Source organism: Zootoca vivipara, chromosome 5 (assembly GCF_965207765.1).
Source record: "Zootoca vivipara chromosome 5, rZooViv2.hap1.1, whole genome shotgun sequence".
Classification (NCBI taxonomy): domain Eukaryota; kingdom Metazoa; phylum Chordata; class Lepidosauria; order Squamata; family Lacertidae; genus Zootoca; species Zootoca vivipara.
The window spans coordinates 64,414,828-64,428,541 of record NC_142588.1 but is presented as its reverse complement, the minus strand read 5'-3'; the positions used below and the strand labels follow the sequence as shown (position 1 = coordinate 64,428,541).

General features: G+C 44.4%; 1 protein-coding gene and 1 long non-coding RNA gene across 2 annotated transcripts; both read right to left on the bottom strand.

The window, feature by feature from the left end:
• Positions 1-1,655: 1,655 nt before the first annotated feature.
• MRI1 (methylthioribose-1-phosphate isomerase 1) lies at positions 1,656-6,457 on the bottom strand. The gene is made up of 6 exons (XM_035134042.3): positions 6,305-6,457; positions 4,852-5,093; positions 4,597-4,766; positions 4,167-4,343; positions 3,086-3,310; positions 1,656-2,568 (listed from the first exon to the last, which is right to left on the bottom strand). Exons 1-6 carry the CDS (start codon positions 6,434-6,436, stop codon positions 2,435-2,437), a joined length of 1,080 nt encoding a protein of 359 aa, XP_034989933.3. The 5' UTR covers positions 6,437-6,457; the 3' UTR covers positions 1,656-2,434.
• Positions 6,458-9,823: 3,366 nt separating this feature from the next.
• Positions 9,824-12,794, bottom strand: LOC148685712 (uncharacterized). Its single transcript, XR_015950280.1, has 3 exons — positions 12,691-12,794; positions 10,594-10,675; positions 9,824-9,964 (listed from the first exon to the last, which is right to left on the bottom strand). It is a non-coding gene; the product is annotated as an uncharacterized LOC148685712 (long non-coding RNA).
• Positions 12,795-13,714: the final 920 nt, after the last annotated feature.

Genomic DNA, 13,714 nt, shown 5'->3' with positions numbered 1-13,714 from the left:
TCCCTCGCTGCGAGAAGTGAGGTTACAGGGAAACAGGCAGAGTGCCTCCTTGGTAGTGGCACCCGCCATGTGGAATGCCCTCCCATCAGATGTCAAGGAAATAAGCAACTATCCTACTTTTAAAAGACATCTGAAGGCAGCCCTGCTTAAGGAAGTGTTTAATGTTTAATACTGTATTGTGTTTATATTTGATTGGGAGCCGCCCAGAGTGGATGGGGAAACCCAGCCTTGATGGGTGGGATATAAATAACTTCTTCTTCTATTAGCCCCAGCCATCATAATCAATGATCAGAGTTGATGGGGCTGTAGCACAACAACCTCTGCAGAGCCACAGCCACAGGTTCTCCATCCTTGAATTAAGGATTCAGTCTTTTATTTGTTATGTTCTGCCTGCTTTGATATATAACCACTATGGGATATATAACCACTGTTTAGGGAAGCTTTTAATGACTGATGTATTTTTAATCTTTTAATGTATTTTTAATCTTTTGTTGGAAGCTGCCCAGAGTGGCTGGGGAAACCCAGCCAGATGAGTGGGGTATAAATAATTTATTATTATTATTATTATTATTAGCTACTGCACTATCCTAGCAAAGAACTTTCTAAATTTATTTATGCTGTTCATATCTCCATATTCATAAAAATTGAGGTTTACTGAAGAGCCTTCTCTAAAATTCATGGAAAATCTTTTGAGTAAGAAGAGCTAGCAGCTGGAACAGCTATTAGATAGCTTTTTAGGAACTTAGTAGAAACTCTCCATTTTATGGCATTTCCCAGCTCTCCTGCATCATGTGTATTGATCAAACATGAAAGTAAGTCCTGCTGAAAGTAGCTCAAGAAAATCCTACAGCCAAATCTGAATTTGGCAATGAATCCACCAGAGGACCTGAGTCAAGCCACTCTCTTTCAAGCTTGCCATCTCCTCTGCAATAAACAGCTAATCAATGAGGCTTTTCAGCCATGCAAATGTACTCAAGATCAGAGTACAGGAAACAGGGGTATTGTACAGATTTCCTGAGTCAAAACCAGGAGGGTACAGAACAGTTGTGCAAAGAACCACAGCTTCTTGGGTCAAAGAACTAAATAGTGAGACTTTAGGGAAACAATTGTTAAATTGAGATGATGAAGAAATGATTAAACAAGGCCATCTGAAGTCTTAGCATGCCTATTCATATTAGTGTAACTTTGGAGGGAAGAATGGTGTTTTGACATAGCATAGTATTACTTACAAAACGTCAAAAAATAATAACTGTGTGCCCTACAAGGGAAACAAAACAGAAAAGCCCTTTTGAACAAATAATTCATGTTCCCTGTACGAACTCCGCAACAATTTCACTCTAATTAGCAGACAACCAATCAAGGGTGGGTGGCAAGCCTCCTGGTGCCCTGCTTGCAAGCCAGGAGCAGCTGGTGGGCTAAGCTTGAAGACAAGAGTGCTGGATTTGATGTAAATTTAGTCTGGTCCAGAAAATCAAGTCTTACATTCTTACTACGTACAGTACTATAGAAGGTATTGTAAGAAAAGAGATTTTCACCCCACTCTTTTGCCTCTTCCTACACCAGGCTCCCCACCCCAAAATTTATTTTGTTTCGCTCCTGGCATTTACCAGTATATGCTGCCTTCCAGGACAAAGCCTTCAGCGATGCTTCTTACATGTGTTTAAAACATAACATTCAGCTTATTTTTTATTGTAAACGAATGAGTCTGTTTAAAAGCACTACACAGTCCAGTACAGAAAAGCAGATCAACAGTGTGCCCCCCCCCAATACCCTAGTGCCCACCAATCTAGCCAAATAATAGCAGAATGAAGCATTCATACAATTTCACATTGTGTCAAAGGAAGTCTATTTTAGCATGGTACACTGCAAAGCGAAAAGGGGAATATGCAAAATACAGAGTGCAAAACCGAAGCAGCTAGCTACAATTTGGCAGATAAGCTCGCACATGAATTAATTTTGCTTTTGTGCAAAGAGGAACCTCACAGCTTTCTTTTGAAGGAGATAAAGAATATGCAAGGATGCAAGTTGTGCCCTAAGGGTGCAATGAGAAAGAAGTCTCAAACTCTTCTTTGTTGCTCCAGTAAAAGAGGAACATCTCTCTTGGCTGAGGCAGAAGCAAAGGATCTAAAGAGCCACAACTGGCTCAGGAGCCGGATCACCATCCTCTGTATTATTTAATACAGGTGCTGTAGAGTAACTGGATGGAAACACGAACAACCCTTCTGATCTGGATTTCCAATCTGCAACGTGTTCTTTGCATAGACCCTACTGGTTTGGCAGAATGGTAACGAGTATTTATCGACATCTGTAAATACAAAGTCAGAGAGCCGATTTAGAAATATATCCCACCAAGCTCAAATACTGATCTCTCTAGCTGATTCATCCTCGTCATACTCTTCTCCAGAAATCCAGAAAGCAGCCCAGCTCAACACGTTCAGACTTTCTTCGCTGCCTGTGTGAGTCCTGCTTTAAGTTCAGTGGGAGCAAAGACACCAAATTCAGTGACAATGCCACCGGTTATCAGCTCATGAGGGGTGACATCGAAGGCTGGGTTCCAAACATTAATGCCTAGGAAGAAGAAAGAATACAGTCGGTCCAACAGAATGGTAAAGGTTGTCCTAACTCAACGCCCCCAATCTCTGCTTCTATGTTTCATGATCCCAGTGTTGCGAATAGGAGGCAGACACCTCAAAAAAAAAGGCACATTGTCACAAGGGCTCAGAAATGTTTAGTCCCTAAATACATAAATCAAAACATTATGGGAGGTGGAAAGGCTTGCTTATTTTGATTTACTCATTTGTTACATTTGCATCCCACTCTTCCTTCCAAAGGAGCCCATGCATTTTTGCCTCTGGAAAGAGAAGGGATGATGGGAGTTGTAGTCTAACATCAGGAAGGTCACAGGATGTCCATGCCTGGATTCTGAGATACTTGAGCCACTTTTCCTTCACTTTCTTTTAGGCTTACTGTGAAAACTAGAGTCCAGAGCCTAGTGTGTCCACCTGTTAAACCCCTGCAACTGAAGACTGAAATGTCCCACTGAATGACCCATTTCTTTGCACACGTCCTTCCCATGCTTTGGTACCTGGTGCTGCAACCCGCACACCATTGATGTGCGTCACTTCTTCACTTGGCCTCTCCTCAATAACAATCTTCCCGCCATGTTCCAAGGTCAGGTCACATGAGGTGCTGGGTGCTGCCACATAGAAGGGTATCCCATGGTACTTTGCAGCAATAGACAGCTGATAGGTGCCGATTTTGTTTGCAGTGTCTCCATTGGCAACAACCCTGTCTGCTCCCACGATGACAGCTGGGGTAAAAGAAAAAAGAAAAAAGGATGACAAGCCCCTTACACATCAAAAAAATGCCCACCTGCATGCTGCACTTGATTCCTTTTGAAATTCCCCATTACAGGATGGGTGAAGCTGTGCTCATGCTAATAATTTGTGGCATGTTTAGCCTTGGAAGACAGGTGACAGAGAAAGCAATCCCCATGGAATTCAGTGTGATATGAGTCAGAAACTGACAGCAGGGAGCCCCTCTGAACCAAGGAAGGACACTTTTAAGCGCCAAGTATTAATAAAACTGTAATGTTTAAGTGTCCACTGTATCTTTGCAAAGGAAGATGATTAAAAAAAGAGAATCAGAATGGGTGAATGCCACATAACTTTTCTCTCAGCAGAGAAGCAACTGTGACAGCACGCACAGCTTCAGAACCAAAGAAAGACACTTTTCAATTTAGTTGAGTGCTAAGTAATCGTAAAACCACAGTGCTTAGGTGTCCATGGAATGTTTACAAGGAGGGAGAAATGCAGAACAACTTGGCCACACCCCTGTGACCTCACTGGCCACACCCCTGTGACCTTGTAGCAGCCCTGCCAGGTCCAGAGGACACTAGCTGCCACTGACTTAAGGGCCTCAAAAGCTGGAAATGGCCCGGGTCTCTGAGAGGGCCTGCATACTCAGACTTGGGTTCCCCACTCAAACCTGTGTACCACATTGGCGAAATTGTCCCAATTCTTCCTCTGCGTTCAAGAGACGCTTGAGCCACCAACAGTTGTTCCAAGAACAAAACTATATATCTGTATACAAACTTCCTTGCTAAACCAAAATGCAACGCCAAGGGCCAAACTAGACGAGAGAGAGAGCAGCGCACCAGCGCTCACCTGCACCAACGAGCTGCTTCATGAGTGCCGCCGCCATGCTGTCCGTAATGAGACATGCAGGGATCTCCTCATACTTCAGCTCGTAAGCAGTCAGCCGGGCTCCCTGATTGTACGGCCTCGTCTCTGTGCAGTAGACCTTCTCCAGACGACCCATGGCATGCAGGGAGCGAATGACACCTGCCAGGCAACATCATAAATATTGACACTAGGGAGGAGGTGCCAGCTGCCACTCCATATACAACCTTGTTTTTTTCAGAAGGGCAGCTAGGATTCCTAGCTCCTTCCTTTATCTGCCAGGGGAGGGACAGTGGGGAACCGGAGAAAAATGTGAAAGGGTTGGGAGAGGGAGCCACCACTCCTGGGAAAGGCGCCCCGTGGTTTGAGAGGTTTTGTACTTGAGCTTAGGTGATGCTTCCGGACTGTCACTTACCAAGCGCAGTGCCATACCCAGCGGTGGCCAGTGAGCCCGTGTTGCAGTGGGTGATGACAGTCACCTTGTCCTTCCCTACATGCTGCAGGAGGTGGCGTGCCCCATGCTCCCCAATGCTTCTGTTGTCTTTCAGGTCTTTATCCAACATGGCTTCCGCCCAGCTGATCACGCTGTGACAAGAGGTTACATTGACCTGTGTGTTCTCGCCTTAAAAAAAAAAGGTGTGGGGAGATTGGGAAGCTGTTGAGCCCTCACCTTTCTCGCAAACTCTCGGCAGTGCTCCCTTCGCGCTTGGCCTCCTGGCAAACAATGTGGCCCAGCTCCTGAGCTGCCCGGGCCATGTTGACAGCGGTAGGACGGGCACTCTCTAGGTAGCGCAGCGAGTCTGCCACAAATTTTTCAAGGCTGCCCACAGTCTGCTCTGTGTTTCCTTTGGCGTGCAGCTCCACTGCCAGACTCAGGCAGCCGACAATGGCGATGGCTGGAGCACCTCGCACCTAAGGGAAAGGAAAGTGGAGTGTGAACACCACACATAAGAAATGATGAGCTGTGGTTCACTTTAATTTGTACCTCAGGGCCACTTACAGCCTGCCCCAGAACAGGCACCTGAAAGCATTTTCGCTTGGGAGGCGGATCCTTGTAGCATGTGCAAAGTGCAATGGCTTTGCACTTGAACACACGTGACATGGCAATGCTGCACCCATTTCAACTGGCATGTAGACTATGTGTGAGAAAAAAATTTATGTCACTCCTAACACAGAATGTGTTATAGGGAACTGATTTTTAATGGCCTCATATGGGAACTCTGACCAAACTGTGGGAGGCAGTGTAAGACAGGAGTGCCTGGCGTGCTCTGGTTGGACACGACTAAACAACAACAAAAACATGGGAACTTTAGGAGAAAACAAGTTAAAGAACTTGGATAGCAATTTGCAAGTTAAACAAACAGCAGAATTGGGGGGGGGGGCAGTTCTTGCTGGACTGCATTACTTCAGACCTTCCATGGGGGGAGAAGAGATCACATGTTTGTATGGATAACTTTTAGCCCTCTAGATGTGGCTGAACTACAATTCCCATCAGCCCCAACAAGAAATTATAGTTCTGCAACATCTGGAAGGTCAAAGGCTCCTCAGGCCTGCTTAAAACGCCCTTCACTGTCTTCATAAATAGAAACAAACCCTGCCTGGCACGCTAGTTTTTGAACAGGAGCTGGATCAGCTCAACTCTGAATGCGCGACTGCTAAACAGATGAAACTCTTCCTGTGAGCAGGAATTACAATGCAAACTTTAGTTTTGGCCACGAAGGAGGACACCAAGTGTCCTGCCTTTTTAAAAGAAAATCCACCTCTGAACACGAGGAACCCCATTCTTTTCGGCCAGTAATGTTTTGCCTCCCCGCACAACACGGGGGGGGGATATCCTGCTCATACGCCTTCACTTCTGGATCCTCTGCCTGCCACTCTTTGTTGGGGTTCCTTTATCCGAATGATAAAACAGTCCCGCAGCTCTACCGCCCAAACTGCGGGCTGGCAGTCAAAAGGGAGTTGTTTTCCCCTATCACTGCCCCTCCACGTGGCAAGAGCTTCTCCTGTTGAACCGCTGCCTGCTGTGCAGCTGATAAAGGTGCGAGACCTCAGCCGGGGAGCAGCACGCGGAGCCCCAAGATCGCTCGGGTCCCTTAGGCGTTTCCCCTTCCCCGCCGTAGCACCTTCATGGCGCGGATGGCTCTCCAGCCGTCCTCGACGCTGCCGATTTCCTCGTAGAGGCTCTGCTGGGGCAGCAGGAGCTGGTTGAGGATCTGCAGGGATCCCCTGCGGTAGCGGATCGCTTCCAAACTCATGGCTGCTTCCGAGGCTGGGCTGCGGGAGGCGGAGCGAGGAGCGGAGAGGAAGCAGCCCGCGCGGGTGCTTCTGCCGGCGGACGAGACGCTGCGCTGGGTCCTAGGATGAACCATTTTCAAGTCCCTGCGAATATGCCCCACTGCTGACCCCAAAAGCTACACTAGGGCAAAGGATCCTTTCTTCTTCTTCTTCTTCTTCTCCTTCTCCTTCTCCTTCTCCTTCTCCTTCTCCTTCTCCTTCTCCTTCTTCTTCTTCTTCTTCTTCTTCTTCTTCTTCTTCTCCTTCTTCTCCTTCTTCTTCTTCTTCTTCTTCTTCTTCTTCTTCTTCTTCTTCTTCTTCTTCTTCTTCTTCTTCTTCTTCTTCTTCTTCTTCTTCTTCTTCTTCTTCTTCTTCTCCTCCTCCTCCTCCTCCTCCTCCTCCTCCTCCTCCTCCTCCTCCTCCTCCTCCTCCTCCTCCTCCTCTATTCGTCGACCGCTGAGTTATTTATTATTTATTTGTAAGAATATTTATATAACACTGCATCATAAAAATATATCGTAGAAGTTTATGTTGATATGAAACCAAACAATAACATCGTGAAAAGTTAAGAACAAGCTAAAAGCATAAAAGAAATTAAAAACATCAATAGACTATTTTGCGGGATGGATGTACTCTTGCCTGCATAGACCTGGCTGAACAAAAAGTTTTCAGCAGGCGTTTAAAAGTTGGCGCAGAAGGTGCTCACTGAATCTCTAGTGGCTAGGTGTTCCACAGGACTGGGCCAATGACACTAAAGGCTTGGTTTCTTGTTCCTACGAGCTTCCAGTCGGGATTCAAGCCTCATCATGGGACTGGAATTGCCTTGGTCGCACTGGTCAATGATCTCCGGCAGGCTAGGGACAAAGGTAAGAGCGGTTTCCTAGTTCTGCTGGATCTCTCAGCGTTTTTTGATACTATTGACCATAACATCCTTCTGGACCGTCTAGAGGGGCTGGGAGCTGGGGGCACTGTTAAACAGTGGTTCAACTACGCAGCTGGCGAACCAGACAAAACTGGTAAAAGGCACTCCTAGCTACAGGACACTTGAGCCTCTGGTGACAAAGATGAGATTAAAATGTAATAATTAAAAACAAACAGAGCACTCCTGTTCATTAGCCTGTGATTTATTGAGGCGTTGTGAATGGACTGCATTAAGAGATGCATCGTTTGCACATTTGCTGAATGAAAGCTGTTTAATTACCGGTACTTTCTACCAAAGAGAATGCAGACATACATTAAGGATCCTGCTGACCATCTTATCCATCCCAAAATAGCAGGTGCACGTGTCTTACAATGCAATCCTGTGCACATTTATTCAGAAACGCATCTCTACTGTGTTCAGTGGAACCTACTCCCTAATCCGTGTGTTTATGATTGCAGTTTAAACAGAAGACATTATTAGGCTAAAAATGTTTCCCAGCAAGTGCATGTATGTGTCCCACAAACCTGCATCCAGTATAGATACATATAATGGTATCTCATGTGAATGTAATCACATAAATGCCGAGCAGATCTAGGCACTGAGCCTTGCCATACTAATAGGAGTCTTACAATGTGTGTACCTGTTTTCATCTCCCTGCCTACCTGCTCATTGCAGAGTTTTGATAACATCCCTAAACATTGCCAAAGGCTATCTTCCTACATAAATATGCTGCCTTGTAAATAATGCATGGTAAAATATGTGTCTTAGCATGTGATGTTGTTGCTAGTTTCAAGCATTGGAAGCAGGACTGAAATCCGAGCCGGGAGCAATCCCTAAAGCAGAAGGATACAACTTCGTTCAAATAGAACCGTGGGATGATAGCCATGCAATCTGAAAGCTGTAGCAACTACAACGTACAGGTTCTCTCATTTCTGGTAAAAGATGCCTTCACTGTTGGAGGCAGTATGCATCTAATGCCAGTTGCTAGCCATTAGGGATCTATCTGTACTCTACATTTAAAGCAGTATCCTAACACTTTGAACCGTCATGGCTTCCCACAAAGAATCCAGGGACTGTGGTTAGTTGAGGATGCTGAGAGTTGCTAGCAGTTCTCTATTCTGCCCACACAGCTACAATTCCTAGAGTTCCCTGGGAAGAGGGGTGGATTGTTAAGCCACCCTGCGAATTGCAGCTCCCATTCTTCACCTCCAAACACCCAATTTCAGGGCCTTCTGCTAGCTATCCCTGGCCAGCACCCATGGGAGAGCTTCGCAGAAGGATACCTCTGTTTAATCCAAATCAACCTTTGGCCTGGCATAAGAGCCAGCTGCCCTGCTGAGCAAATCAGAAACTTTCAAAACCATTACCCTATAGCAGGGGTTCCCAACAAAATTTTCTCGAGGACCCCTCATCGAGCCACTATTGTGACAAGGACCCCCATTAATTCCTAATCCTAAATCTAAATCCTAATTCCTAATTAATTTTTCCAGTAAGCTTAACACTGATCTTGGAAGGGTTAGGTTCAAGGGACGCCAACGATTTAGGTTCAAGGGACACTGACAAGATCGGTTCGAGAGTCACTGACTTACTTGCTTGAACATCAAATGCATTATCTTCCTCTTCATCTGTAGGCCTTTGTCGTTTTAACGAACCACTTTTTAACCAACGGTCCATTTTTAACTACGCGAACTGTAGCTTCCGCAAAAAACAACGCTTTGTTTAAAAACACTACTGTTTTGCAAAGAGGCAGCGCGCGCCAGGGAGGAGGGAGGGGAATGGAGAAGACAGGGTACCTGCGCAGTAGCGCACAAATGAAGCCGACACGCGCAAAGCATCTTGGGGAGGTGAGCGTTAGTAGAATGCGCGTGCTGCCTCTTTGCAAAACAGTAGTGTTTGTAAAGCGCCACCTAACGGCATACAGCAGAACTAATGCCTCTATCTAATTCTAGTTTTGCGCTAGACTCTGCTCATGCAGGAAGCGGCCAAAACAAAAATTCTGTTATCATACAGAATATATTTAATATATTTTTTATTCTAATAGCATCTTGCGGACCCCTCTGGCATAGCTCGCGGACCCCTGGGGGTCCACGGACCACCTGTTGGGAACCACTGCCCTATAGGATCACAAGGGTTTAACATTACAGGAACTTATCTGGAATGTGTCACACATCTTGATCCCACTAGTCCTCATTTTTGATATGAACTATGGACAGAGGGTTTGGCAGCAGACCCTGCATGTGCATCAAACATGCTGAGTCAATATGTGGGTGGGGAATAATTCTAGCTTCATTGAAATGAAAAGGCATTGTCCGGTACAGCATCTCCTTTTTAGGGTTAATTTGTTAGTATATTAGTCTATCCAGATGGCCATTGTTTCCCCCCCCCCCCCGATCTATTCCAAATTCTCTTTCTATATAGCAGCAATTTTGGAACTACTGTTACTTACATGCAAGCGAAGAAACTTGGGCAAGCCCTGCAGGCAGTGGTACACAGGCTGTCACTGTAGCGCAGTTGCTATTGCCTTCTAGCTTTTTTAAGCCTGCTCTTCCAAGCTGTTTTCAATTTGCTTGTTGCTTCATTGCACCTCCTAAATCACAGTAAGTTGGTTAATAATAGAATATGCAAAGCCCTACCATTACAGAGTGGTTTCATGGCATTTTTCATTTTTATACTTTCTAAAACTCAATTCAAGTGTCAAAATCTAATTACTGCAACTTGAAGCATATAGTGCTTGATTACAGATAAAATAAAGTGCTCTTTTATTTTTTAATAACCAAAACTCATATTGAGGCAGCGGCTCAGTTGGTTGGCAGTGATTTTGACGGAAGCGTATGTTACAGTCCCCAAGCAAGTTATTGAAGTACGTATTTCTAGGATACCGTTGCCGTGTTCAGGGTGATTTCATCTAGTATATTCAAAAGAAAAATGTTTATTTTGTAATGGTTCCATAGACTTCTGGGCTGCCTGTTTTGAAAGTGCTTTTAGAAGTCTGTAGCAATCTTGTTTGACAATTCCTTTCATAACAGCCCTTAGACACATGATCAGAGGCTACTGAATGTGTGTGTACGTGTGGAATTGTTGGACCAAGATTGCAGAGTCCCTGATCACACAAAGAGCAGTTACATGCATCTCTAGAGTATGTACATACACTGTGCAGAAATGACCATGATTGGATGGAGGGCAGGGCAGAGGTCCTGCTGCCATAATCCTACTCACCTACTCCACATATCCCCTTGTTTGGTTGTAGGGAACAGGGCTAGTATCCAAGCTGGCAGGAAGATCACATGTGCAATAAAGTCTGCAAGGAAAGGGCTCATGCGTCATTGGTAAAGCACTATTTTACATGCAGAAGGTCAAGTTTCAGTTGCTGCCAGCTCTGGAGCAGGGAAAATTTGAAAACTTGGTGTTATACTGTCATCCAGATTGGTAGACAGTACAGGTCTAAGTATACTAACAGCTTCACTCAATATAAGGCAGCTTGCTATGTAAAAAATGTGTTTTCAGGAGTAAATCTAAAAATTTAAGCAGATACAAAGCAACCTGTTAGAAACACTGATTGTATTTCTATGGTGTTTGCTTTCTTTAATTCCCTGCTGTTCCACAAGCTGCCATGTTGCCCTTTGGCAAATGATAATGGCTATCTTGCTGTAACACATTCTCCACGCTATATTCCACCACCTTCCATGTTCAAAGTCCAAATGCTAATCATCGGATGTCGTTAAGGACAGACAGCAGGAACTGACTCAGGAAAGTACATCGGTGATGAACTAATTATTCTTTCGTGCAGAAGTAATACAATGCATCTAGCAATTCTAGATTTTATTGTTTCCTGGGTGCTTGGTTCATAGGTTCAGCCAAGCAGTGGGATAGCCTAGCAGATGGGTAATGCAATACACAGCCTGTCACATCTAGATCACTAGCTTAAATTCAGCACAGATTTCGGATGATCTGAGAGTGGTTACCATCTGTCCAATAAGGGCTAATGAAGTGGATTAATATCCTTTCAGCTCAGGCCTCTTGAAGGACATATGCCATTGAACTAAACATCCCAATTAGCCAACACTAGTTGAAAGTCACGACATGGAGACCAACAACTAAATAGCCCTGCAAAATGAAGAAGGCATTTGCGTCAGACAGTTAAAACTCGTGCACGTGAAGTTGGCATGGCAAATACACGTGATGTACCTGAGAATGGCTAATTACTGTGCTGGTGGCAGAAAGGACAAATAAAAGAACTGTTTATGTGTACATCCTGGATATTCTAAGAGCCTGCACCATACACCTTGTGCAAAAGCTTCCAGCATGGACCTACTTAAAATCTGCTAAATTGGAAATAGGGAACCTGTGGTCCTTTAGATGTTGTTAAACTCTAACTTTAAAGCGGTTAGGCTTTAAAAACAAACAAACAAGCAAACAAACATATAAATGTTGTTCTTCTAGTTAAAAAAACTTATATGTGTCTCTGTACCTGGACAGTGTCATGTGTATGCAGAAACAACTAAATTAATTTTTGGGGTAGCACCGTTTTGCTTCTTAACCAATAGAAGCATGGATGTTGGGATCACCCAGAGGGAATAACGATTAGAATCTGTTCTTAGATCCCGTATTAAGGTGTGACAAGAGGGCCCTGCAAAAAATCTTACTTTATACTGCGGCACGCCTCCCCAATCTCCTAGTGGTGTGAGATTCCAGAGGCTACAGGGTTTGGTTTTCTCAGAATGATATATGGTTTGTTTACACATATATACAACCTGAGCCTATGATGGAGAGGTTCACAGCATTAACAGCCCAAGAGGTGTTATAGCCACAGCCTTGGATTCCAGCAGAAATCAGGCATGGTTCTGTCTCCTAGCTGCCCTGCCTACAGCCTTGCTTCTACCTTCTAGCTCACATACACCTCAACTCTCAACTATGACTTTTATATTTCTAATTACCGGTACCAGCGAGTTGAGAGAGCCCACCCACTTTTGTCTGGCACAGAGCCAGTTCCTTTGTTACCTTAATGGGCCATACTCAGAGGGCCCTTACCTCACCAGGAAGCAAGCCTGGCTGTTTCAAGAATTGAATCCATGCTAGATCCAGGAATTAGAAGGGGGCTCAGGCATACAGCCTACCCCCTCAGCTCCTAACAATATTATTCTCAATGGAATATTTTATAGTTGTAACTGGTTTTTATTTTAATTGTATTGCTCGTACACTGCTTAGAGGCTATTGTAATCAAGTGGAACAACAACAAAACCAAAAACAGTGCTTCTGTTCAGAGCTCCAATTAGTTTGCTATGCTTTTCTCCAACAGGCCATTCTCCCTCCTACCTGCAGTTTTCTGTTTTCATTTTCCAACCGACATTCACCATTCTGTAGTGACTGAGTATGCACAGTCTTTATCATGCTGTGTGTGTGTGTGTGTGTGTGCGTGTGTGTGCGTGTGTGTGCGTGTGTGTTTTGGTGGCTCATTTTGTGTTGGCAGTTGGCACTCACTGCCTGAGTTCATTATTATTCATTCATTCATTTCCATTTATGAATTGCTTCCTGTAGAAGGCATCAAAGCAAATTAACAATAAAAACACCCACAATGGAAACAAATATAAAACAATTATATTTATAAAAACAAAACAATTTGATATTTTTAAAAACTATCAAATCCAATACAGATTCAGCATGGAATAAAGATCCTCACTTAAAAGACTTGTTAAAAAAAGGAAGGACTTAGGTTCTGAAAAGACATTTGGAGGGAGGATTTTTTAATACTGCTATCTATGATGCAGGGTTTGAGTGTTCCTTGGTTATCGGTTCACGACCCTTATCGATGACTGTGGAGCAGTTATATCCAAATGAAGAGCTGAGTCTTTTCTAAATGGGATCAATGGTGTACAATTTACAGATGGATCCCTGGGTGTCTGTGTTCCAACATTTGGGTCCAAAAAACCTATTGTCTAGATGGGTTACGATAATGTCTGCTAAATTGATGGTTATTCTGTTGACACAGGAGTGGGTTATGTATGTGTGACCTTAACAGTTTCATGCCCCTGTTCCAGATCCCTTTATTACCCAAGTATACATCATTGGTTCCACCTGAGTAAAACATAAATTACTTATTTTGCGTTTCTTAGTGGTACTTGAGGTCAGATGGATTATTCTGAGGCAAGTAGGTAGAGGGAGGGAAACGAAGCACACTTGCAGATAGAATCCAACCCCCTGCAATGCAGGAATCTTTCACTCAAAGTTGGACTCAAACCCACAACCCTGAGATAAAGAGCCTCATGCGCTACCAACTGAGCTATCCCACTTGCTACTTCGTTAAATTCAGCGAGGCTCCCCTTAACACAGCAATCCTGTT